Source organism: Oryzias melastigma, linkage group LG6, assembly GCF_002922805.2.
Source record: "Oryzias melastigma strain HK-1 linkage group LG6, ASM292280v2, whole genome shotgun sequence".
Lineage (NCBI taxonomy): Eukaryota > Metazoa > Chordata > Actinopteri > Beloniformes > Adrianichthyidae > Oryzias > Oryzias melastigma.
Window position 1 is genome coordinate 23,066,753 of NC_050517.1, and position 27,511 is coordinate 23,094,263.

Consider the following 27,511-nt stretch of genomic DNA (forward strand, 5'->3'; position numbering starts at 1 on the left):
ACTGATTATAATGTGAGCAATTTTATTTGCTGACCACTAGATGTCGCTTGTGCTCATTCAAGCCTGACACTTTCAGGTAAATGTTTCCTTCTCGTTTACCTAAAAATATTGGAAATACCAAACTTTCCGAACAATTACAACTTTTTTGTAGCAAACATTTAAGTTTCGCTATGAGCTTTGAGAGTAAAACAAGAAAATAATAAAAAAAAAAAAGGATAAGTTATATCCGTGTCTTATCAGCTGTCTTTATCAACACAGTTTAGTCAGTAAACTTCACTTTTCTTATTTCTTGCGGTTACATTGAAAGCACCCAATCCCTTCCGGATCCTCCAATCCCGGCCGACGCGGGGGCGGAGCTATCCAGACGTGACGTCCTAACTTTTCCAACGGCCCTGTTGTCACATCGACATCATGGCGTAGGGATGTGTCGGGGCGTCGGGTTGTTCTGGTGGGCACGCAGAGGTTCAGAAAGTATATTTTTTGTGGACTTTTGTCTTCGTGGTCGCAGGAAGAAGCTAACGAAAGGTTGAATTTATTCCACTAAAGTTGAGGTAAGAGTCGTAAACCGTGATTTATTTTTGTTTTCAAACTTGTATGGAGGTTTAACGCCGCTCCTGTTGCACTCAGCGCTGTTCTCTAATGTTGAGTGAACGACTTAAAACGTTGAAAACTCTAAATATTTTCCAGAATATGTAGTTTCCAGTGGCTTTTTTGAGTCATTTACAAATTGTTGGTGAAGTTAGTGCCCGAAAATATCTCCTTTTAAGGATTTTACTGTTAAAAAAATAGCATAGAACAAGTGTTTCTTTCTAACAAATTTGCTGTTTTAAGCTAGTTTTAGGTTTGTTTAAAATAAATACTGGTTTATGACCACACGTCTGCGGATTTGTGGGTACTTGAATCCACACTGCTTCAGGGCACGTAAAGTGGATTTTTTTTGTGATCGTGTGAGTCGACATCTGTGAGGTGAGTCACACCGAAAAGTTTTGTCTTGCTTTTTTGTTTTATTTTTTTAGTTTAGTCTTTATTTTTTTGTGTTTTTATAGAGCTGTGAAACCTAATAAGTTGTTATGCCCCTCTCACGTCGACCTCGAAATATGTTTAGTCTTGGTTTTCTCATGCTTTTCTAAACAATTCAGTAATGTGGAGTCAAACTTCACACGCTCCCAGTAGATTAATCTTGATAAAGTATTAGACACTTTTTATTAACACTTGTAGGATTTTTTTGATGTTTTCCTTTTAATTTGATTTCCTTTGTATTACATATTTAGCCCACTTAAGAAATATTCACATTCTCATTTTCAAAATGATTACTATGTAAACATTTTAGTGCAAAATTCAAGTAGTTTGACCTTCCCTGAAAAGCAAAAAGTGAATTTTCGTTTCTTAAATCAACCCCTAGAAGTTAATTTAAGGGATTAAATGAACTTCACCTATCATTTTTGTTTCATTATTAAACATGTACAAATAGCATATTAAGAATAATTAAAAATTATTCACAATAATACACCTTATGACCTGCTCAAATGAAAACACTGTCTTTGATGCTCTTAACATGTACTTGTGCTGTAATGGAAAACAATTGATAAAGAAAATAAGTTCAAAATTGTGCGCCCAAGTATTTCTAATTTCAAATAATTGTGAATCAGGAGCAGATACAAAAATACTTTTTGAAAAACTTGTAGATATGATGCTAAAATGGCACGATTTTGATGCATCCACTTTAGACTAATTGGTCCATTTTGAATTTCATCGTCCGAGCGGTACGGCTGGACAGCATCAGTATTTGTCACCATTTTTGTTTGCACAGGTAATGTTAGGTTGGGGTTGTGAGGAGCAGTAAGTTAGTGGGAGAAAGTGTAAACAAAGGGATGATAGGGAAATAGGGTAGGCTTACTCTGCTTTAACTGAGAGGCAGATTTCTAATATACTCCTGTCACTCTCAAAAGCTATGTCCTAGAAAAGAGGAAATACTTTTTTGATTTACCCTAAAAATAGCAAAATCGTAATTAAAAGACCACTGAGAGCATTTTTACAATAAATCAAAAGACAATTTGAGTGGAGATTTATTACTAAAATTTGAATGTGGGCAATTTTATATTAAGTATTTGGGTTCATAACAAGCAATATTTACTGCAAAACAAATTTCAGATTGAATTTAAAAGATAGGTTTTGACAAAAATCACTGAATTCTGTTTTAAAGATTCAAAAACTGTTAATCGTCTCAAAAGAAATATCTCTTTTGAATCTCCTTTTACATATTGGAAAATAAAGTAGAGATTTATTCTGTCAGTTCAAACTGTTTGGAAATAGCTTCATATTATTGCTTGAACTTTGTGTCAAAATCAAATTTCTTAATTACAATATTATAAAGAAATGTAATAACAATTGGCGATGTTATAGAAGGATGTAAGCTTTTTTTCCCTTTACTAGTGAACAGACTATTATCTGGAGTAAAACTGAAAGAACGCCGCTTTCTAGTGCAATAATTCCATGGAAAAGTGGAAAATGAGTGTCTATGTTTAAACAAGCGTAGACGTAAGCTTTTTTATTTGGAATCAAAAAGCATTTCCGGGATAAAAATAGGTTTGGTTTGTTTGTAAATTCCTGCGTTACTATGTCTTGTTTTTAACCTCCATAGCAACTCCATGTAAACCCAGCTTGTCAAAGTCAAATGCATGCAGTGGTAAACTCTTCTTTTCCCCCTGAAAGAAGAGAGCCGGCAGCTTTAATTCCGTTTTCTTTTCCTGTCCCTGTGGAGAAGCTGTATATTAGAAATTTAAAGACCACCCCCCCCCATACCAGGAATATTTGAGCTCTCACCGAATGTCTTTTAAGGGTCTGTTATAAAGGTTTTTCTCTGCCTGAAGGATACAGGGCAGCGGGGGGTGATCATTGTGGTCCACTCTTTTCTTTGTGGTCATTATTTTCTGGCTGTCTCTATGAATTTTACGGCTGTAGGGCAGAAGCCGCTTTTTCGAACACCCCCCACCCCTCTGGTTTGGTTCTGAGGATGTGTATAAAGAGAATGCAGACAGGTTTTGTCATAAGCATCATGTTTAGTACAGCACTGCAAGCCTCTCAGTCAAAGCACCTGTCTGTGATGGACAAAAGCCCTTTCTGTCGATCTTGTGGCCGGTGGGGGGCTGCCCATAGTGAGACTGTCTTTGACTGCTGAGATTCAGTGTTTACATTTTCACAGAAGGAATTTTAGATATTGATTTAAACACTTAAGACGAAGTGGAGAATGTATTTTCTTCCAAAACAAATCGGAGGATTTATTAAACTATAATGTGATTTGAAGTTAGAAGTGTCCCTTTGTTGTCTTAGATTTTATTTTAATTGCTCATTTACTGCCTTAAATGGGAAACTGTTTTTAGTCATGGATGCTTTAAAGACCCAGTCCAATGAAAATTGTGTTTCTAACATGTTGTTATGGCATTTTTCTGACAATCGAGGACATACATAAAAAATGAAGAATGAATTTGCATTTCTAAGTATTTCTATATTAAAATTATTGGGAATCAGAAGCTGACAAAAAAATCTGCCATTGGATAATGGCTGTAGTAGAGAGCGGGGAACAAGCTCCCTGCTCCACTCCATTCTGATGCAATTTTCCTCTGATTGTTTTCCTTATCTGACCTGGCATCTGGTTCAAAACTATAGGACTGCATAGCTCTGATACTGCTGGTCATTTTTGTTGCACCTGTATTTTTAGGTTGGAGGTTGTAAGCTAGCTGAAGAGAGTATAAAAAAAAATGATGATCGGAAGTCAGATCAGGCTTACTCCATACCCATCACTCAGAGCCAAATTTCTAATAAAATCCTGCCATTCTGCAGAAACTATGTCCTAGAAAAGACCCAGTTTTTTTGTTTTTTTTAGCCCAACAATGGCATAGTCATAATTAAAAGACCGCTGGGAACTCTTTTACAATAGATCAAAAGATGATCGGAGTGGGACTTAAAGGGATCATAGCTCCTCTTTCTAAAGACAGCAAAGTCACCCTCTGCTTCCTAAACAACCCTGGCGTGTTTACATATGATTAACACACCATGCAAGCTTCCCAGGACTCAAGGACAGAGTTCACTCCTCTGTAATTATGTATTCTGTGTGTTGAGACCAGTTCCAGTGCAAAACTGCACAGAAAAAGCTCAGAATGTTACTTTGCATTCTGACTGACACATGGACTGCAGGTTTCCAGACCCGCATGCCCAAACCCTGCCTGCTATCTTTGAAGTATGTTTGCCGAAAGTCCTGTGTGAACTTTACCCATATTTGCACTTCAGCTGTGAGAGGTGAAAAAACTGTCTCAGGGTTTTGAATGGGATGCCCTGCAGGCTTACATTCTTGTTGAAGTCGTCACAAAACAAAATCACTTTTTTTGTCAGCTGTTGTTACATGGTGGATTAAGCATTGAGTGACTTTAGTTAGTCTTTTCCAACAGTTACTTTAAAGCTTAAGCTATAAAACTAAATGTCTACATTAAAAATGTATATTTCATGAGCGGAAACTCCATTCTACAAGCGAGATCCTTAATCTTTTGTTTGCTTCGGTGGTTAGGCAATAAACTCATAAAAGTCACTCCATCACAATATTTTGTGAATATATCTATTCAGTTCAAAACTTTCCTTTTTTTGTCCTCTCTTTATGCCCCTTCTCCTTCATCACGGGTTAGCTCCAGCTGCAGCTCTCAATATTGCAGTTTAGTGCTATTTTACTGAATTTAAAGTCAAAGTTGGCTGAAAAATAACACTTTTGTGAGACAGAAACTAGAATTTTATTTGAAGTGAACTATTTAGTTTGTGGTAAAAACGATGCTAGAGAAGGAGCAAATAAATCCTAGCAAATCAGCTGCCATAAATTTGACATAATATGTTTTATTTTCTCTTAACACATTTTGGGCTTTACCTACATTGTAGTTTGTCTTTAATATGTGCAAAATATGTGGCAACAAGCTCCTGGAGAGCACCTCCAGCAAGTATCTCACTCACACTGAGATTTTTATTGTTGGAAACCACTCAGCGGTTTACTGCAGAACGCCGGTTCCTCCCCTTCCCCTTTGCTGTGCGCTGTGAAAAGTCTTGTTTAAATACATGCTTAATTTATAGATAATGGAAAATGCGACCACACGTGTGCTGAAATGATAGTGCTATGTCTGCGGGTGGCTTCTATAAAGTTTGGAAATGGTGCCGTGTCCCAGGATGTGAGGCAGCTGATTAAAGGAAGAGGTGTGTGTTTATGTGCTGCTGTAAGCATGTTTAAGCGTGCATGAATGTACAGAAGTGCTGTTTGAGTGAATATACAAAGAGAAAGGAGCTGTTGTGGTGTTCGGGCAGATGTCCAAGGCGGGAACACAAACACCGTCTCTCTGGCAGGACATTCTGTGTACCCCTGTTTTAGATAAAGGGAGTGATTGATATTACAAAATAGACCTTTATTCATTCCTTCAGTGACACAAAACTTCACAGATTAAAGCTACAGGGAGGAAACAATATAACTAAGAATTGTTCTGTTCTCTGTAACTTGTTTTAGGGACCAAGAGTCTCTGGTTAGCATGTGTGTATTTGGTTGAAATGGTGGCCTGCGTGTCCATATTTAGCACTGAGTGGCCACGCCAAAGCTTAATTCATGGTGGCAACATTTTTGTAAAGGTACACTCAGTCTCAAGACTATTGCTCTACTTTAGTCGCCTAAAAACCTTCACAGTTCCTTCACATGGTGTTCACATCTTGTCGACATAAATCAACTCAAGACTTGGTGATTATTTCCTTTTCAATCTTAATCAATAGTCTTAATGGAGTACAATGGTTCTCGAGTTTGGATTCAGATAATTGTTTTCTTATTTACGGGGCATTGAGTGCTTTAGACAAGCTGTTTTTTAATAAACAAAATTGAGCATTATTAGGACAGTATTTCAATTAGAGACCCACTCTGATCATCTTTTGATTTCTTTTAAAATTCAATTCAGTTCAATTTTATTTATACAGCCCAATACTACAACATGGTCGTCTCAACAGGCTTCACACTGGTAATTGTCCATAAACATAAAACCACTCAAAAAATATACAATAGCTGATTGCTAAACTACACAGACTAAACTAAAATGGGCATCCCTACCATTAGACCCTCATTCTTAGTAAGGAAAAACTCCTATTAAAAAAAAAGTTCTGAGAAAAAAAAGAAGAAACCTCAGGGAAGTCCACATGAAGGAGGGATTCTCTCCTAGGTCTGACAGGCAATGTACCAGGACTTTTAAAAAGTATTGGCTTATCTAACTTTACAGCTATCTGTTTAAATAGTGTAGCAGATGGGCTTCATCCAGATGGAGCTGAGAGACAGCTGAGGGCTCGAGATGAGCCAGAGGTGAGGTCCACTGGCAAGAACAGGAGCACAGAGGAGCCACCACGAATCTGAAATCTCTCCTGCTCCCCCAGAGGGGAGTGGGAGAACTAATTGAAAAATAAATGATATAGTAAAAACGTTGCCAGTGATTTTTTTTTTTTACATCATAATTATTACTTTTTTCGCAAAATCAATATCCTGTCGTTTTCTGGACGTAGTTTCAGCAGACGGGCAGTATTTTACTAGAAATTTGCCTCTGAGTTTTGAGCAGGACTTTTGGTGCGGAGTAAGCCTGCGCTCTTTTCTGATCAACTCTTTGTTTACTCTCTACCTCTAACTAACATTCCCTCACAACACACCAAAATGCTTTCAATATTGGTGCTATACAGCAGTACAGTTTTGAACCAGATGGTTTAGACGAGGAAAATGAGGACGTTAATGGATCTATTTGTCTGCAAGTGGACGCATCAGAATGGAGCGGAGCGACAAACTTGTGCGCATTTGTGACATCATAAAAGAGGCCTTTTTTGAAACAGGAGTTTTTTTTCTGCTTCTAATTTACAATAATTTGAATAAAGAAATATTCAGAAGGGCAATTTTAATCTTTATATGTTTCCTTCATGAGAAAAATGCAACAAGAACATATTAAAAACACATTTTTCATTCGAGTGGGTCTTCAGGAACGAATGCTTCATTTAAGGAATCCTTGTTTTATTTTGCCGTAGTCTTCAAAAATATTTTTCTTTTTTAAAGTTATTTGAATGTTTTTTTTTTAAATGTGCCATATTTTATGTCTCTTTTTGAAGTTGTCCACCGTTTTTTTTGTTTGTTTTTTTTCTGATATTAAAAAACTAATTTCTCTTCCAGGTTGAGCTGTGACTAAAGATGATGTCTGATGCGAGCGACATGTTGGCTGCTGCCCTGGAGCAGATGGATGGCATCATAGCAGGTAAAGTTATGGCTGCATAAATACTCAGCTTCAGTTGTGACAAAATATAAAGCAGAGAAACACTGATAAAGATCTTCTAGATTGAGTCAACAGTGGTAACGACATAATTGTAGTCTGTTGGACATTTCGGAAGTGATTTATTCAGACAGATTTTAGCTTCAGTTTTCATTTGCATCCAAGAGTAAACAATTCCAATTTTTTTTTATTGTTAGATGCTTCTAAGTCACAAGTATGATTTTTTTTTTTACAATGGCAGACTAAGATCTAGTTTAAAAATATTTATTTCTCTGCTTGTTCATTTTAAGTGTGATTGTTTAAATGATTACAGTTTATCTGCTTTGTCTTTGTTGTAGTGAATTTATCTTTAGTTTTCTGTGTAAACAGGAGCCACATTTAAACATCTTTTTTCCTGCCGTTCTTTCCCACAGGCTCCAAAGCCTTAGATTACTCCAACGGTTTGTTTGACTGCCAGTCGCCTACCTCTCCCTTCATGGGGGGTTTAAGGGCGCTTCATCTACTGGAAGACCTGAGGAGTCTCCTGGACTTGATGGACACGGAGGAAAGGGAAAGTCTTCGCTGTCAAATCCCTGACTCCACAGCCGACAGTGTGGTGGAGTGGCTCAACGGTCACCTGGTAAGAAACTAGAAAAGCATAGTTGTCTCACAAGTATCAGGATAAAAAAAAATAACACCTGGCATTGCAAAGTCTCTGAGCTCTTTCACACTGAACTGTTTGGGTCGCTCTGAAGGATTTATCCTTGAGAAGTTTGCTTCATTTGGAAAATGTGAAAACTCTCCTGAACTCTGCTGCAGACCAAACACTGAACTCTGGTGGATCTGAAAAGTGGGAAGTTTTTCAACATTATTTCATAATCCCAGGTTAACATGCTCTTGGTGTTAAAGAGCTCCTTTTAAAACTATGTAAATAAAATCTTGAACATAAAATGGAGTACTTGTTCACCCCTTTGTCATTGAATTTACTTCCGATTATGTAAAAAAAAAAATACTTAAGCGGAGAACTGGATTTAATGCAGAGCCAGCCTGTAGTATTGGCAGAATAGGCAAATGCTAAGGGCGCTGGACATCTAGGGGGTGGCAGAAAGGAAGGGAAAAATAAAACTTTTGTTTTTGGTCGAAAAAGACTGAAGGATTTAACTGGAAATCTTTTTTTTTTCCTATCTTTAAACTTTTACCACTGGAGATGGGTCTGTAAAGCCTAATGTAATATAACCTCCACAGTGGCGCATTGGTTGGAACTCCTTCCTGTTGTTGCAAAGGTCCCTGGTTGAAGACACGGCTGGGCTGCTACTATTTGCATGGTGTGTTATACAATCATACACCGGGGGTGTTATTATTTTAAAGAATAATCCTGAGCGGTTAAAATTTAATTTTGAGAATAAATAAATAAATATTTATTCCAACATATTCTAAGCAGTAATGTTGTTTCTGTTCCGGACATAAAAGCCAAATCCCTTTTCGCTTAGGGTGCCATGCAGCCCACGACCAGATTTGATTTAGTTGTATGTTGCACATTAGCCACAGATGGACCAAATCCAAATTGCTTCCTTACCCCTCTGGCTCCTCCATATTGTTTGAATGCAGGGGCATTTGAAGCTGTAGTGGTGTCCTAAAGTGTTTTTTTTTCTTTATTAAGGGGGAGCCATAGCGACAAAGGACTAGCTATCCCTTTGCCGGTACAGTGATCTGTGTCACGTTTGTGGCACGGAAGAGAAATGCATTTCTTCACATGGGTGTGCTCTGAAGCACAGAAGTTAACATGGATGTATGGCAGATGTGCACTAACGTAGCTGACCAGCAATTATTGATGACATCATCAAGCGGTAGTAACATCCAGATTTTAAGACACTATTTTTTTCAAACCTCTCCACTTGGAGGGATAAATGTAGGGACAGGGAGAAGCTGTAAGGGTAAGGAAGCAATTCAGATTTGACTGTGGAGTGAAGGGGTTTTATTATTTAACAATATAGAGATAAAATGAAAACAAAAATGTGGGGAAGCTTTGATTTTACAGCCTTTGGATACACTCTGGAAACTGAAGTGATGTTCTGAGGATTTAATAAAAAATATACAGTTCAGTTGTATAAAAAAACATTGAGTTAAATGGAGTTTGTTAAAAGATGCTTTCAAATATTCTTTTATCAGAACAGGTCAGATCAGTTTGTGTCATACTGTAGCTGGTTTCATTTGTAAAGTGAAGCAGCTGCTGCTTTAGTTTAACTGAATAAAGGCTACATCTTCCTTTTTATATTGTTTGTAAAGTTTGCATAATGATCACTGAAAGATTCATCTTGCGGAACGAAACTATGGCAAACATGCTGCATTAGTTTTGATTTAATTCTGAAAAAGCATTTTCTGTGTGCTGTGTTGAAACAGTAAGCGTGCAGACTCTGTGTCAAACAATCCCTCATGCAAGTCCACAACTGATTTGTTTGCTCAGAGAAAACACCAAAGGTTTGATCTGCAGAGTTTCTTTCAAAATACAAAAGAACATGAAGGTTTGTACAGAAGCATGTTGACTGACTAAAGCAAGGTATGAAGGAAGCAAGAAGGGCCTGGCAAACTTATGCTGTACTCTCTACAACTGACTAAATGTGATCATTCTTTTCTCAAAATTAGACTTAATGCATTTCATTTTACAGACTATGCAATTAAATCAATTCAGCCATATGTATTACAAAGCACACGGTGTTTGCAGGTGAGTGACATCAAGTCAAATTACCATAACCTCCTAGTAGGGATCCCTCAAAGGTCAATTCTTGGGCCGTTACTGTTCTCTAAATGTTCTCTTAATGTTTACTAAATGTGTGTAAAAATGTAGACACTATTATGTATGCAGATGATCTTGTAATTTTCTCTTTTGGCATGAAGTAGCTCAACAACTTTCTACTACTCTGACCTTTAGAGGTGGTTGGTTGACTCAAAAAAACAGCAACTGTGAGGTTCCATTTAGACGAGCAACTTTTTCACAGAATGCTTTCCAAGGTTCAACTTTCTGGAATAAAATACACTGAATGATAAGAGAAAGTGCTAATTTTATCATTTTTAAAGTACAATTGAAACTGTGGCTTTTGGAGTTTCAAATGTGCAATCACATATAACCAGAAATAAGAAAACCTTATTAAAAACTGGCACTGATTTTAAAATGTGTTTATATTTTATTTGTGTCATTTTATTCTGTATTTTACTTGTGTTTTAAAATTGGATGTGTACTGTCTATCTCTTAAACTCTGTTTTATTTCTTTTAACATCAACCTGCCATGGGACTCCAGATGGGAATTAGCCTGCTGCTATAATCTTCGGCATATTTACATTTGTTTAAATATATCATTAATAAGCATAGTCCATTTCTCAATAAAATAATCTAAAAAAAAGAATCGTCCACAGTCTCACAATGAAATAAATCTGTGACCATTGTTGGGCGCAATAATCTTTAGAGGCCTAAAAGATCAGAATACCTAATAATCTGAAACAGAACGACTCACCACGTTGAAATGTCTGGTTTTTATTTTTGCATCTGATCTGGCTTTTCTCTGCTCTGCAGTCCAACGGCCACATTTCTGTTGGCGGAGGCGATCACTACCAGGAGAGGCTTTCTCGGCTGGAGAGCGATAAGGAGTCTCTGGTACTTCAGGTACCCATCTAACATTGCTAGAATAACTTAGCTGTTGCCCTTTGCAAAACTACAGTTTTTAGGAGTCTAAATGAAAGAAGAACTGTTTAAAAAAAAAAAAAACCCTTTTTTTAGGTCAGTGTGCTGACCGACCAGGTGGAAGCTCAAGGAGAGAAGATCCGTGATCTGGATTTGTGTTTGGAGGAGCACAGGGAAAAACTCAATGCTACAGAGGAGATGCTTCAACAAGTTAGTGTTTGTTTTTTTCTATCAAAATAGTAAAGTCTTTGGTCCCTGCACTGAATTAGTATATCTTGTAACAGTTTCAGATGATGCAGTTGTCAGTTTTTGAGTTCCAGCTAAACACTTTTTCCTGCTTTTGTTGTTCCTGGTTGCTCTAATACTAGTTGTGTGTTTATGTGCTGTAAGAGTTGACCACAAACTGTAAAAGGCTTTTGTTAAAGAATTTCGAAAATGTCGGGTTTTTGGTACCCCCACAGTCTTGTGGTTGTGTTCTTCATTTATGTTTTTAAAATTTTAAACACTTCTGCAAATGTCTCTTAACTTTTCTCAGTTTAGTTTTTGAGTCAAAAAGTGTGATACAACTTTGTGAGAATGTAAAACTTAACGGATAAAAAACCCAATTGAAATTTTTATGTAAAAACAAACTAGTTTCTCAAAGTTTATGAAGTATCTGTGCCATAAGTTTAGTGTGATCAGTATGTGACAACTACATATATTTATTTCTTAATATTTGGAGGCTGTTACCCTTTAGTTATCTGCAGGAAACTGTGATCAATGCTGTTATCATCTTATTACTTTGAAGTCTAAAGTAGATTTAAGATGCTTATTTTTAATTAGTAAAAAATTGTTTTGTGTTTTCTAGCAGCCACAAAAAATAGAAAAAACAAAACCCTTTAGATTTTACTTGTAAATGTTATCATTTTAGTCTTACAAAGTGTTGTCTTAGTATTGTTTTAAAGACTCACTTCGATAAAAATTGTGTTTTTGGTTTTCTTAACATGTACTTTTTGCATTTTTTGGATGATGATGGACATATGTGAGCTCAAAATTGCATTTCTGAGTATTTTCCTATCTCAAAGTGATTCAGTCTTTATTCATATAAAAAATATTGTTTGAAAAAGTGCTTATTTGTGACGTAGAAAATATGCTGAGCGGGCCACAAGCTCAGATCCAAGCTCCCAGCCACAGAGAGGGGAATGAAAAGTTTTTGATTTTGGCTAAAAATGTTATAAATATAATTAAATACCACTGGAAACACTTTAAATAAATCAAAATATTTTTACAGGAACTTCTATGCAGAACTGCCCTGGAGACTCAGAAGCTTGAACTAATGTCTGAAGTGTCCAACCTCAAGCTGAAGCTGAACAGCATAGAGAAGGAGAAACAAGACTTCGATCATGGTTTTAGGGACAGCGATGTAAGTGAACTGCTTTGGACTGAAACTCTCTTTTATATGACACACTGTCTTTAAATAGTCTATGTGTGAGTGTTGGGATCATATTTCAATTTCCTGTTCATGAGATTTTCTGTTTTTCTAATTAAAAATGTGTTTTTAAAAAAAGTCACAAAATCAGATGCTTTTAGTTTTCTTTATTCTATTTTTCTGTTTGTTGCCCTCTGGTCAATAGCTTGATAAAGATGGAAAGATAAGATGTTCATGTGAGATGAGGAGGAACTGTATGTGAACTGCAGAGTGCTTGGAAAGCTTTCACAAACGTCATCTTGTTGTTGAAGCAGCAGAGTCGTCTCTTCCAGCTCAGTGGAACAAAAAAACTGCTGTGTGCATGTTCTGCTTCCCAACACAGTAATCACAGATTCCCCTCGTGTTTTATTTAGCTCTAACTCTTCAGGAATTTACTTCCCGTTTCTTAGTTTTCTACCAGGTTTGCATTTAAATGAGAACATTTTTTCTATTTTTTAAGACACAACTCATCAAAAAAAGAGTTTAGAGTTGAACCATTTTATACCTGAGATGTTGCCGGTGACAATTAAATAACGAACATTCTTTAGCATACCGTCACTTTTTAGCTGTTAGCTTGATCAACAGAAATCTACTGGAATTACGTTGATCGCCTTAACAGTAGAAGTACTACGAGAAGTTAAAGAACTGGGAAGTGAATTCTGGAAGAAGTCATTTCAAGTCTTTTGAAAAGTTCCATTATAACAGCTGCACATTTTCCCTCCTACAGGATCTGATTCTTGAAATAAATGAACTGCGGTACAGAATGAACGATCTGGAGAATGAAAAACTACAGTATGAAAAGAAGCTCAAATCCACAAAAGTGAGTCGTCTCATGTCTTTTTCTGATTCTTGATTAAACATTTCTGCAGATCTTCATCATTTTCAAAAATGAAAGCAAGTTCAAAAAATAGCTGGTTAACAATAATATTTTGTAGATTTTTCATGAAAAGTGAGACATTTATCTAGAAGTTGGAGAGTAATAGGAGATTTTAAGAGAAATAAGGATTCAAAAAAGTTGTTTATTTGTGTGTGAGTACACTTTTTCTGTTTTTCAGGAAAATATTAATGCTCACTTTTTTGTCAAAATTTAGACCGAAGCAAAAAAAACATATTCAGGTTTCTTAGCATTAAAAAATAAACATAAAGTTTTAAGAACAATGACAGTAAAAATGTTGATACCTCTTGTTCTGACCTCTGTTGTTTTCACAACTTCTGCTGCTGCTGTTTCCTTGTCTTCTGTTTCCTCTGTACTGCCAGTCTCTAATAGCCAAGCTTTCTAGCCTGAATACAATGGTCCAGATGCATGATGAGAAACAGAGGAACAGGCACAGACTTGAGGCTCTGAAGGTTGGCTTTGTCAGGATGACCATTGTGCTTCATGGTTGTTAACCTCCTCCTTTAGCTCCTTTTTTAGCTTTTTGTCTTGTTGTTTTTAGTAAAACAGTTCAATCTGAGTGCCTAGAAGCTGCTTTTAGTTTTAAATACATAAAAAAGCTTAAATACTGTAAATAAAAAACTGTATATTCAGTTTTCTAAGGCTGCTTCTAAAAATCACTAGTTTCCTTTTTTTTCTTCTCAAACCACAGGTATGTTTCAATTATAGGTTTTTGTCATGAGTTGGAAAATGGGCCTCTTTTTTTCTGTCCTGTTTAAAATGAAATATTTCTAGATTCTAGTTGGATGTGTGCTCTCCTCTAGATCAACCTTGCATCCTTACAAACTTATTACATACAAAAGAAAAAAAAATGTCATCACGTTCTTCATTTGAACAGGACGAGCTCATCGTGTTGAGGAGAGAGCTGGAGGGCAAAGATGGAGAGGTGAAGAAACTACACGATGAAACGGGTTTCAAACTACTCTCCTCCGGCGGGGCTGACGCCACAGACAGAAGTGAGAAAACCACAAACTGAGAAACATCCCGCTTTAGTTACATCTCATGTGGAAGCCATATTGTCTTGTTAACACACAATGGGAAGATTTCTGAAAGACTTTTGTGTCACGATGTGTTCTGTTTAGCTTCTCATCCAGATGAAACTCTTAGAAAGAGGCTGAAGGAAAAACGTAAGGGGGGTTCATCTGTTTGTGTTTATGACTGCACTTCATAATTGCACCCTCCCCAGCACTTTTTATTTTATTTTATTGCATGAACGAGCATGAGCCATCTAAACTCTGCTTGTCCATTATATAACCCCTTAAAGCCGACCACAGAAAACGACATCTCTGTCAGATTGTTTTGAATGTTATTATTTCTGAAACAAGCTCATTTATTTGAGTATTTAATCTCCAACCTGAACGACCATGATGATCATTTTGTTGAAGCTTTTTCAGAAGAAACGAGGAATGAAGTGTTAGTGAAAGCATCCTGACTGCTCACTCATCCTTCTAATTCCATCCAGCGATGATCACTACTGTTGCTCTTAGTGTCTTTCTTCTGAGTCCTCTAAATGTTACCCTTTTCTGTCCCAAAAACCCGCTAACATCATCCTATTTGTCAATAGACCTTTATGTCCCTGCAATACTGAAAATTGAGACAAATATGAGGAGCATTTTCATTTTTTTCTGCACAGTTCCCCAACTGGATTCCCATACTAGAATTATGGATTTTTAGGATTTAGGATTTTTCTAAACCCCTTAAGATTACACTATAACTTATCCTAGCTTATTGCAAAAAACTGTTTTTGTTAGGAGATCTTAATCCTTTTAATGTTTTTATATGGTTTGGATAAGATTTCAATGTGTTTTTAGTCTTTCTGTTCTTGTAAATATTTAATCAAACTGCAAGAATGCCCTTTTGTTTTGAAGAATAATTTACAATGATGGAAACATTTCAAAATATTTTTCCCCTTTTTTCAAATTTAAAGTCAAATATAGCCTTAAATCTCCTGATTTTTAAGAGTTTTCATATTTTGGCACTTTTTGACAAAGTCTTCAACTTTTCTTCTCAATATAATAGAATGTTTTTCATCAGGACGTGCGTTCTAAAAGGTGAAAATGTTCCAACCAAAGTGAGAAGTTCTTTCAAACAATAATATGTGTCTGTCTGCCTTGATTTCACTGGATTTGCAGAAGAATTGCAACCTGAATATTTTTACTCCCTCACTTGCACGCTCACACTTGCAGGTTTTGTGTAATTATTAACGCTAAAAGCAAAACGACTCGTTGAACGTTTTCTGTCTTTACTAGATGTGGAAGTTCAGAGAATGAAAAAGGCAGTGGAGTCCTTGATGGCAGCAAACGAAGAAAAGGTCTTAAAAAGAAGTCTCAGAAACATCTGCTTTGCACACATTTTCTCAAAGGGGAACCGGACGCGACTTTGATCATTTGTGTTTGTTACAGGATCGTAAGATTGATGAGCTGAAGCAATCGCTTGTGCGGTACAAGAAGGTTCAGGACATGGTGATGTCAGTACAAGGGAAGAAAGGTTAGAGTTCACTTTTACTGAGTAAATCTCATTCAAACCGATTAATGCAAAAACACAAGTCAATTTTTCAGCATTAAATATATTAAATGTCTATCATTATACTAAAAAATAAGTCTAGCTGAGACTTCAAGTGAAACGTTGAGTAACACACACATCTGTGGTCCTTTGCACATCTTTGCAAACATTTATGTTCCACACTCAGATAGCACACAACTGTTTTAGGTGTAATGATGCGAAGTAGGTCACTGGGGTCTTCAGGCAGGAAACCTTCATGACCATCAGTGTTTCTCTGAGCATCGAGAAGGCTCCATGTGTTGTAGCATTCCAGAACCACCCTCCTCTTTGTCTGCACACCCCCAGGTCTATAAACACAAGATGCTAATCGGCCAGCATCAAGCAACTGCAATACTATCAGCTAATTAACCCAAACCGTTATCGGGATGAATGCCAGTCTTGAAGATAGAAATGAGAAAGGTAAAGGAAGATGGGGAATAAAAATGAATGAGAGAAATCAGGATTGACTGAACTCTTCCACGCACTTAAGGCTCATTATAAGGCCAGTCTCCACAAAAAGGAAAGAGATAAAAGGTTTTTTTTAGACCTCATTTAGCAAGAAACAACCCAACACAGCAACATCAATAGCATTATCAGCCACACATCCCTCCTTTCACCTGAGTTAAACCACCTCTACAAAAGAATCACAACTTTATTAAAATAACAAATTTGGTACAAATACATAGCTAGCACCTTAAAATCCTGCCTGTTGGCAAGAAATGACTCTTCTTCACAAACATTTATTGTGCTAGCAAAAAAAATAATAAAATATAGAACAGCCATTTCATTTGAAGCCCAGCAGACCCTTTAGGGACATTCTGACCCATCAGTTGACCTCAAATTTAGACTTCCCTTATGTTCAACAAGAAGAGCTAAAAGTGTTATTAGCCATTTTGTTCAAATCCCTCTCCAACAACATTTTTACCTACTGCATATTTGTTCCCAATGGTCTTGTAACTATAATTAGGTAGTTTTAGCCAAAATAAAAAAAACTGTGTTGTTTTCTAAGACATATACATTTAAATCTGTGCAGACAACATTGTGAGGAAGACAATACTACTACAATACTACTTTCAATTTTTAGTTTCTACCTTTTTCCAAGTGAGCAAGAGCTTTACCACAGACTGCCTCTGTGCTGCACTTCTCTACTTTACAAACAAACACCATTCTCTGCTTCCTTTTCCACTTTGCTGCTTTTATTTGTATATGTTTTCCTTCATTAGCTGCTCGGCATTCAGCATTAGGTTTCGTCTCCATGCAAATCTTTTACATTCTTACAGAATGTGTTGAAGTGAATCTTCCTTTAAACAGCATGGTGGATCCTCACCTATTCATCTCAGACTCTGAGGCTACACAAGAACATGTTGCTCTTAATAAAAATGTTCTCTTCTCAGCCACTGACCTCGTGTCCCCTTAAAATCTGCTTTTTGCTTTTTAATTTCATCCACTACTGGCTTTTTTTTCTTATCCACTGCAGATGCTCTCCACCATGACTGTTTACATGGGTTTAAACCAAAGCCACATGGTTTGTGCTGAATCTGCCCAACAACATCTGTATGTCTGAAGCTGCTTGAAGCACTGCCTCCACTAGTTTCCATTTATTTTCTGCAGAAACTTTAGGCACTGTGTGCACAATACAATTGTATCTCTGGATTGTGATAAGGTCATCTCCAGTTGTGCCTTTGATCATTTATAACTCCTCTGTTCAATATGGAGCTTCCTTATAAAACCAGACTGTTTAACCATCGTGGTACTTTGAGTCACTTTCTAATAAAAACTTATTGTTTTACTACTTTGGGTGGAATTAAATTATTCTAATATAGTCTTTTTCAGTGAAGAATGTCTTTCTTGTGAATTTTAGTCTGTCGTTTAATGTAACGTTTAATGTTACAGAGAAATCAAATAATGCAGAATACATGGAGAGCCCTAGTGATGAATCCAGCGCATGTTCACCCGCCAACTCTGTGTGTGTGGAGTCTGAAAAGCAGGCGGGGGCGGACGGCGAGCCACTGAAGAGGAATACTCCTGAGGAGGTGTGTTTGCTAGAGTCTGTTCGTTTTTTAATTCAAACACAATTTTGATTGTACTATTGTAGCTCATGAGTGTTCAGTGAAGTTGAAGCAATCATTTCAGACTTCAGAAACATGTTGAAGAGTTTAATACCCAAATAGTCCTCTGAGCTGTTATGTCACTTTGTGAATTGAACTGAAATATTTAACCTATAAGGATTGAAAGAACAAAGGTCAGTGGTTGAAGGGTTTGTCTAAACTAATATTTTTTTCATTTTTCTCAGATGAAGAATCTAAGTGTGCCGATTGAAACTCCGTCTCCGAGCCCCACCCATTCTGACCCAGAACGGGTATCAGAGTCCACCCCAACAGAAACAGAAAGGTAAAAAAAGTAAAACCCATATATCACATTTGTTTTCCTTTTTAACTTAATACAAATGAGTATAATTTCAGTGCCGTTTTCTTGCAAGTTGAAGAGAAACCGGTGAATAAATTCTTGCTCCAATTTTTTTTAATGGTTTCCTGTCATATTGCAATTCTATGAAGCTCTGATGGTTCTAAAAATATATTTTTCAATCTTTTGTGCACAAGATTTGTAACTTGTGTGGACACAAATAATACACAAAAGGAATTTGTACCTACAAGAAGAATCACTTATTCACACCAGAAATAATGTGCTTTTCTTTTTAATCATTAAACGTTACTTATTTTTTTCTGTTAACATGTGACAATAAAATTGGATTAAAAAAGAAGTAAAGTAAATTAGATTTTGCAGAACTACAGCAGCAGAACAATTGTTCTTTTTGTCATGTTCACAGAATTTGGATCTTCTGCAAAAAAGTTTACATTTTGTACGCATAAAAGAAAAAAAATACTTTCTGGGAAAATAGAGGGTCGGTACAAAATTACTAATATATTTTTTGCTATAGTCCAGAAACTTGATAATACATACGTGTGATTTTCACCTTACTGTGGTACCGAAGGGCAGAGAAAGACAATTTCATTTTATTTTTATTTTGAAATATAATTGAACAAAACAAAAGCACTTTAAAACACATATTTGAACTCTTACTTTCAATCTTTAGTTGCTGTTCTGTTGAGTTAGATTTCATTACATTTAGTGAAGTAGTTTGGTTGTCAGTGTCGAAGTTTTTTAACTTTAGTGTGAGGATTTATGCTTTATCCCTTTAGCAGCCAAGACATTAGCAGAGCTGACGGGCCTGACCATTTGGAAATGAGCAATAATGAGAAGGTAAGATGCAGAGATGAACTGTTCTGTGTTTTTGTTTCAAATTTACCTAAAATATCTTTTTTGGGGATTTAAAAACACAAGGACAAACCTCTCTAGTGTCTTTTTAAGAAGAGTAATTTTAAAATAGATTGTGATTATTTCCCTTCTCAGGCTACAAATGAAGAGATGAGTAAAACGAGGGAAAAGCCCCCCATCAGTTCCACTGCCCCCTCGCAGTCCTCCACCGAGGACGACAGCTTCGGCTCCAGAAAAGCTCGCTCGTCTTTTGGGAAAGGCTTCTTCAAGATCCGGGGAGGCAAAAAGACAACCGGCACCCCTAACCTGGGTAAGAGTCTCCCACTTTTGTAGGTTTTCATGCATGACGTGACGCCAAAACTGCTCTGGCTTCACGGCAAGTGTGACGGGAAGTTTTTCACAAACTTTTTTATTTTGCAAAGCCACACCCAAGGACTACACTATGTGGATCAAGACCATAATTTGCAGCCCACACAAACCGATTCCCCCGTTTAATTATGGCCGTCTGTTTCCATGGTGCTGTTTGCCCTTCCTCCTGTTTGTGTTCCTTTTTTTATTTTTGAATGTCTGTGCTCCATCGTTCCAATCCTCCTATTTCAATCATAATTTCTGCCTCTTGTCTTGTTCTTTCTTTGTTGGACATGTTGTGTGCTCTTTGTAACACATGAAGACCGCAGCAGGAGTGCGAGTGCCCCTATGCTAGGTACAGTATGGACCACAAGTCGCTGCTGGATTGTAGTAGTTCTCCAGAAAAAAGCAAAGGAAACTACTGACAAAATCCTTCCCTCTTGTTCATCCGTCGGTTCTGTATTCTCATTTATCAAGCTGGCCTGTTTTTCTTTAAACGATATTTCTGAGAGCTTTAACATTTACAACTTCTCTTGCCGCACAGATCTCTGCTTTAGATTCAGTCCATGTACGTATTTGTTTCTTTGCATGTCTTAGTGTGCACTTTTGTAGCCAAAATCTGTTTAGAGCTTTCATTTTTTTATGTAGTTACCCTCAAAATATTTGAAATAACTTTGAGGTTCTTTCCTGTTGTAGTTTGACATCAGTTTTGTGTGATGCATGAGCGTTAGAGAGCTTCTACTGCCATGACCTCTCATTCTGCCCGTGTCTTGGAGTCGTCATGTGTTCTGTCGTAGTTAGATTGTCTCCTGCGCTGTTCCTTCACTCGTGAGTGTTGGTGTTTCACTGATGCTGACGAGGATGTTTGTTTGCTCAGCCGAAACAGAGCGACAGGGCACCGATCATCTAGATCTGGCCGGGATTCCTCAGACGTCGTCGAACAACGACAGCACGCAGACACTTCCCACAACTCCTGAAAGTAGGAAGAAATCTAAAGGAATCAAGAAACTGTTTGGAAAGTGAGTTAGAATTTTTTTTTTTACTTTTATTTTAGTCTACAGGAAAAAAATGTTAGTGATAATATTTGGGATCCTTTATGCATCTTTAATCAGGCTTAAAAGGAGCCAGTCTACCACGTTTAACCTGGATGACAACCTGCCTGATGGGGAGTTCAAGCGGGGTGGAGTACGGGCAACAGCCGGACCCAGATTGGGTTGGTCCCGCGATCTCCAAAAAGCCAACAAGTGAGTTATTCAACCTGAACAATTAGTCAGAACATGTTTTGTTTTTTTTTTTTCGTTTCTAGACAACGAACAATAAAAACTTGTAATGCTGTCAGTTGGGTGTGTCCTGCAGAACCCGGGGAGTTTGAACTTGTCGGCTCCTCTCTCCTCCTCAGTGACGTGGACGCCCCCTTTGCTCGCTGGTCTAAGGATCAAGTGTGCGACTGGCTGCAGGAGCAGGGACTCGGCCTCTACGTGAACATGGCTCGCGTGTGGATCTCTTCTGGACAGACGCTGCTGCAGGCCTCACAACTCGACCTGGAGAAGGTGAATCCAAGCAGACAAATTTAATTAGTCCAAGAACTTGGCTGTTTTCATGCTTGCTTTACTTGGTTGAATTTGGGAGAATGTCACAGGTGATAAACAGGTTTTTTTTATTACTTAAGGAGCTGGGTGTCAAACACCCGCTGCACAGGAAGAAGCTGCAGCTGGCTCTGCAGGCCCTCGGCTCTGAAGAGGAGGATAATAAGGGGAAACTGGACTACAACTGGGTAACAAGTGAGTACTGAAAGCAGGGCTGCTCTGGTCGGTGGTCTCCAGGTTGAAGAGCTATTTAATTATTTACATCGGAAAGACATGGAAGGTATTTAATTAGGCTTTTCTTTTCCTCCTAGGATGGCTGGATGACATTGGTCTGCCTCAGTATAAGACCCAGTTTGATGAGGCCCGAGTAGATGGCCGCATGCTGCACTACATGACAGTAGTGAGTGTTTTCACGAGACAAAGACTTCTTTTTTAGGCGCTGTGGAGAAGTAGATCTGGTGACCGCGGCGCCATCCCGTATCATCAATGAAAGCCGATATATTGGAGATGTGTGACGTCTGTGTCTCGGGATGCTGAGACCAAGACATGAACTTTTAGTTCAACTGTGATTTCCTTTGAATGTCAATGAATGGAAATTAAAAGCCAAAATGTGCTTATAAAGTTGGTTTCTGATTTTGCTTTTCAGGATGACCTGCTTTCTCTAAAAGTAGGAAGCGTCCTTCATCACCTCAGCATCAAGAGAGCAATTCAAGTTCTCCGTCTGAACAAGTTTGAGCCCAACTGTCTGCGCCGCAGACCGTCAGATGAGGTCAGCATCAATAAGAGTTTTTCTAAGAATCCATAACATCTCACTCCAATGACGATGAATCGTGAGCCTAAAAAAACAAAAATAAAGAACTTTAGGGACCATCCTTGAAGTGTAGGAACAGGACACTTAAAATCATTTAAAGTCCTCAAATTTAAAAAAAAAAAAAAAGAAATTGTGATTTTCGCAATATTTCTTTCTCAGTAAGAACTATAACACAATGTTGTGTAGAGAAAAAACTCAGACAAGGATTTCTCTTCTGCATGGGTAAACAATATATCTAAAAAAATATTTTCTTTTTAAATGTTCTTTCTTTTACACAGCAAATTTTATATTTAATAAACCAATCCAGAGCTGCATTGTGCCTTCAGAAATCCCTATTGACTTCTTTCAGAGTGAGATCAAGTTGACCGTCATTGAGGTCACCTTCCTTGTAGCCCAAGCGATAACTTGAACAATAGCTTTTCTGTCCGACATGAGCTCGGAAAGAAGTCAATATCTTTGTCTAATTAAGGTGGGATACCAGTGTAGCTTTGTTAGCATGTACACCTGAATGGAGCAGATAAAGGTTCTGTGTGAGACCAAATAAGAAAAACCTTTTTAGATCTTCTTTATTTCTGACACACATTTGGTTGAAGTAGTTTGGACACGTGAATTGACTTTAATACTCATCTGAGTTGACATTCGGTCATCTGTCCACAGGTCTCAATAACGTCCTGATCAGCTGTTCCTGTAAGGTCACTGTTTCTTTAGGGAAATGATTGTATTAAGCACAGACTGTCAGACTTTCACCACATTTGTTCACTTCTGTGGCTCATGAAGTATGTTTCTATTAAAGCATCACTGCTGAACATTCTTTAGTTCCGAAACCCTGGGATGTGGATCGTTACCGTTCTGTGGGTCACTGGCAGACAACTGAAGATAACATACAGGAAATTAAATTATTTCTGTTTTTTTTCTCATTCCGAAGAAAGTTTTATTTTGGAAAACAACCGGATTCTGTCTACCACATCCATGAGTTATTCTGAGTATTTATGTGTCTTAAAAACATCCACCACTTTCTTAAAAGGGCTTCACTGACCACCAAGTTAAAATCCCTAAGCTAACAAAGTTCATAATGATAATTAATTTTACACTCAACTAAGCTGATGATAAAGTTGCAGAAATGGCAGATTCACGTTTATTATTATATTTAGAAAATACCAGTTTTATGCCATTTGTATCATTTGATTTTCAGACGTGACTGAAGTCAACGTTTGGTTGTTACCATCTACTTTGATGTGTAGGGGAAAGCTTTACATTTTAAGGAGTCCTACACTAACCTAAGTTTAAACTGGCTGCAAATGAAGATTCAATGAAATAAAGGTACTGATTTGTGGAAACTTGTAAAAGGGAAATTTAAGATTTTTTTTCTACAACAAAAATAGACTAGAAAGAAACACAATCAGAGAAAAGGCTTCTCTGTGTTTTATACAATGAATAATAATGTATTTAAAAATGAAATAATTCTTTAATCTTTATTCTTTTATCTTTATTTAAATAAATCCTTATGCCCTGAAAGATAATGTGAGTTTGAATTGATTTCTCAATGTTATAATAGCGTTCTATGAAAACAAAAAACACTGTAATCTTGTCTTTATTGAATTAATACAAATCAGAATCAACTTCTACAAATTAATAACTTTATTTTATTGAGTCTTCATCGTCTGCAAAATTTCATGTTGTAGCATTTTAAGTTGGAAAAATAGTTTTTTTTGAAAACTTGACGCATGGACGAAAAAAGGTTAAGACTGTTCTAGAAGTCGTCATACTTCCTAAGCACACATATAAACAAGTATTGGTTGTTTAAAAGTTATCACAGTAAAAAATAAAATGTTTTTCTGTCTGCATAAAACCTAACATTTCTGTAGGTTTGACGTTTTCGTCCTCTGGTTTGCAGAACAACATTTCTCCAGCAGAGGTTTCCCAGTGGACCAACCACAGGGTGATGGAGTGGCTGCGATCTGTGGACCTCGCTGAATACGCCCCCAACCTCAGGGGCAGTGGCGTCCACGGAGGGCTGATGGTGGGAAAGCCCTGTTGCCAGTTTCCGTCTTAAGCATCTTGATCGCTGATTTCTGGTCTTTGCTGTTCAGGTCCTGGAGCCTCGGTTTAATGTGGAGACTATGGCCCTGCTGCTGAACATCCCCCCCAACAAGACCCTCCTGCGACGCCACCTCGCCACTCACTTCAGTCTGCTCATCGGCACAGAGGCTCAACAGCTTAAACAGGAGTGTCTTGAGAACCCTGACTACACCGTACTCACCGCCACCACTAAAGTCAAGGTAGTGATAGAAATGAAATCAGAAGTTCTTCTTAGCTTTTGGCCACGAGTTTCTCTAAAAGACAAAGGAACAGAATATGTGTTTTGATTGCACATTTATTTAGAAAATAAAAAAGTACATTTTTTAATAGTGGGAATGTCAATTTCTCACTGAAACAGAAATAATGAGAAGCGGTATGTCTGTGTGTCTGTGTGGTGAGGTGTTGAGCTTTATTGAAGTGTTGTCTAGAAGGGAGCAGGTCAAGCAGATGATATGTGAAGCCTTTCCTATTAAGGTCCTGTTTTTCCTGAGGCAGTGAGCCCTGGGTTTACTGTTCAGAGATGAGAGTGGACAGCTGATTCTGGTTTTTTTATGGTATTTATGCCCCTCTGCACAGCTTTTGTTTTCAGCTGTGGAGTCTGCATACCACACCAGCAGACATAAGTCAGCGTGCAGTCCAGCAGTAGCTTGTTGTTCAAGTTGATTTCCCAAGTTTCTGCTGCTGGAACTTCATCACAAAGGTCCCGTTGTTGATGTGGAGAGGGGCAGGAATTTCTCTGTGTCCCCATAAAGTCTGAATTTCCTCCCTACTCCCTAACTACTAAAAAACAATCAAGTGTGGTACTATCTGGTGCCTTAGATTTTAAAAGCAATTCTGACACCATGCTCACTTTTTCTCTTTACTGCGAACATGATTCTACCCATTTCATGAAGTAAAAATCTGATCAATACAAGCATTTTATGACAACTATTATGAATCCACGTGTTCTGGTGATGGAAACATTGATGGCTAATTAAAAAAAAAGAAAAATTTGTAAAAAACGCAATGCATTGTGGTCGATATTCCCCAATCTAGTGAGCATCGATGCACACTGGTGTTTTGCTGACAAAAACACATTCGATGTTGGAATTGTAGAATCAGATAAAAACACACGGTATAGTGAAGGAAATCTGACATCTTAATTTTCTGAGTTCTAACCACAGTGGTGTCGTCTGCAAACCTGATGATGGTAAATTGAAAAAGAGTGTAGTTGTAGTTTAACTGTAGTGAGCTCACCACAAAGCCCCGAGGAACACCACAGCTGAATGTGACTTCACTAGAAAGAATGAAGCAGAATCTGACAGATTTAACAGGAGAAACAAACACATTCATCACCTGCAGGGTAAAATGTTCATTCTTAGGGACAGGATGAACTTAAATATCCAGCTGGATCTCAGCAGACCCTCCAGGAACTTTAGACTTGAAGTTACATTCACACCAAACTCTGCAATGCCAATTCAAGCGACCACTTCCAGTGAAAAGTCTGATTGAATGTGTATTTCCAGCTTCCACATTTAAAACGTTAACTTCAACACTCGGAACTTATGTTGAAAGTTAAATCAGATCAAACTTTGACCAATCAGAGACTCAGATTTGGTAGCGTCCCGTTTGCATACAAAATGTCATGTCTCTTTGTCTCTCCTCCACAAACACAGAGAATGAACTGATGTTTTAAGGATCTCTTCGGGGTTTATGATTTATTTATTTATTTATTTTTTTTTTCAAACCAGCCAAAGAAGCTGCCATTTAGTAACTTTGGCAGTCTAAGGAAAAAGAAGCAGGAAGAAAGTGAGGAGTACGTTTGTCCAATGGATGTGGAGATGCCAAAGGGACAAAGCTTCCAGAGAGGCTTTGAGCTCCAAATCTATGAAGACGACCTCGACCGGCTGGAACAGGTCAGCTACTTCAAACAATCTTAAAGATATTATTGTTTATTTAAATATATATATATATATATATCTGATGCATTTTTGACTTGATGCTGACCTTTAATTTTTTTTTTTTTTGCCAGATGGAGGACTCTGAGGGGACGGTGAGACAGATCGGGGCGTTTTCTGAGGGAATTCAAAACCTAACGGTAAAAAATCACTCATGCACAGATCTCTAAATACATTTTTAAGCAGATGTCTCTTATCCTTTCGTAGTCCGCATGTATTTTTGCTTGAGACAATCACCTATGCTATTGAGAATGATGGAATGACCTACTTTTAGTTCAGTTTTCATTCAGAACTCAACAGATAAGTTAAAAAAAGGTAATTAGCTTTGAAATGTTTGGTTTAAATAACAAAAGTTATGACTCATAATTGTGCTATTTCTTCCTTTGAACATTGTAAATAGTTTAGAAGATGTTCAGTTTGTTTTCTTAGATTTTTCACATTTTTTTGATTTTCTTTGATTTGCTGTAACTTTTCAACCACTAACACGATCTATATTATTCTAGTAGATGAGCCGCTTTTCTCCTTTAGAATCTACTAGAATAATATTGATTGTGTTAATAGTTGAAAAGGTAAAGAAAGGTAAAGATTTTGTGTTTAAGCGTCACCGTTAACGCACCTTGATAGGATTTTTTTTTTTACTAATTAGAAATAAATTCAGGGTTAACTTCATCTGCACACTTTTGGTCTATTTTATGAAATATTACCTTTTTTTATAAATTTTTGTAATTGTTACTGTAAAAAAATGATAATTTACTACTTGTTGATGCATTTTTTTACAGTTTATGCTTGTAATATTGTGTCATATAATAAAATATCTGTAAAAGAAGAACTTAGGGTTATAAAAAATAAAAAATGGATATCAAACATTGCCACAAAAACTGTTTAAAAGGTAAAATAATAGGACAAACTGTTAAATAATAAAATAAATGTTTGTCTGTTGTGTCTCATCAGAGCATGCTGAAAGACGACGAGTTCTTTAAGGAGGCTTCACACTCTCCAAACCTGACAGACGAAGACTCGAACGCCTGAGAATAAACCTGGATCTTCTGCAGATGAAACTCTGTGCCAACTCTACAAAGAAAACACCTCCAATGTTCTCATATGTTCAGCGAAGAGCCAAAAGTATTACGTCGTGTGTTTGCTCGTCGGTCGCTGAGGAAACATTTTGGACAACGCCACTGTTTGCCAGCTGGTTTCTGGAAATGATTCTAATCGAGCAGAAAGACAAAAAAAACACCATCGCAGATTTAATATATGTCTTTTTAATTTGCCTTTTGACTGTAGGGATGTAGAGAAGAAGACCTTATAGCAGTAATTGTATGTTTAGATAAAGTAGTTACTCCAAACTGGCTGCTAAGTTTTTCTACACAACTGAACTGTAATAGTGTTAACGGTCTTACATTTGATCTTTTTCTTTATGTATTCATGCATTTGCACATAAAAATGCACAGCCTGATGAGAACAGCATGGAGCTGAGAGCCATCTGAAGAGTTGGTTTCATTTTTACACACCTGTGAGCTGTTCCTGGGGGAAATAAAGGTTTTTTTCCAGTAATATTTCTGCAATAAAAAATAATTCGATGTTCTTAAA

At 37.2% G+C, this 27,511-nt stretch overlaps 1 protein-coding gene across 8 annotated transcripts; it reads left to right on the forward strand.

The window, feature by feature from the left end:
- The first annotated feature begins 381 nt into the window (after positions 1 to 381).
- ppfibp1b (PPFIA binding protein 1b) lies at positions 382 to 27,511 on the forward strand. Of its 8 annotated transcripts, none has more exons than XM_024281589.2 (28): positions 382 to 551; positions 7,211 to 7,292; positions 7,721 to 7,926; positions 10,855 to 10,944; positions 11,059 to 11,172; positions 12,233 to 12,364; positions 13,137 to 13,229; positions 13,667 to 13,756; positions 14,182 to 14,299; positions 14,426 to 14,470; positions 15,593 to 15,654; positions 15,746 to 15,830; positions 17,778 to 17,917; positions 18,178 to 18,275; positions 19,088 to 19,145; positions 19,296 to 19,470; positions 19,831 to 19,863; positions 20,386 to 20,527; positions 20,621 to 20,752; positions 20,908 to 21,058; positions 21,178 to 21,289; positions 21,406 to 21,494; positions 21,741 to 21,863; positions 23,800 to 23,925; positions 23,996 to 24,184; positions 25,715 to 25,879; positions 25,996 to 26,061; positions 26,873 to 27,511. In XM_024281589.2, the coding sequence occupies exons 2-28, from the start codon at positions 7,229 to 7,231 to the stop codon at positions 26,948 to 26,950; spliced, it is 2,976 nt and encodes a 991-aa protein (XP_024137357.1). In that variant the 5' UTR covers positions 382 to 551; positions 7,211 to 7,228; the 3' UTR covers positions 26,951 to 27,511. The 8 variants fall into 8 exon arrangements, with proteins under 8 accessions (XP_024137357.1, XP_024137356.1, XP_024137358.1 ...); XM_024281588.1 differs by having other exon boundaries at positions 383 to 551; positions 19,085 to 19,145; XM_024281590.1 differs by lacking the exon at positions 19,831 to 19,863 and having other exon boundaries at positions 383 to 551; positions 19,085 to 19,145.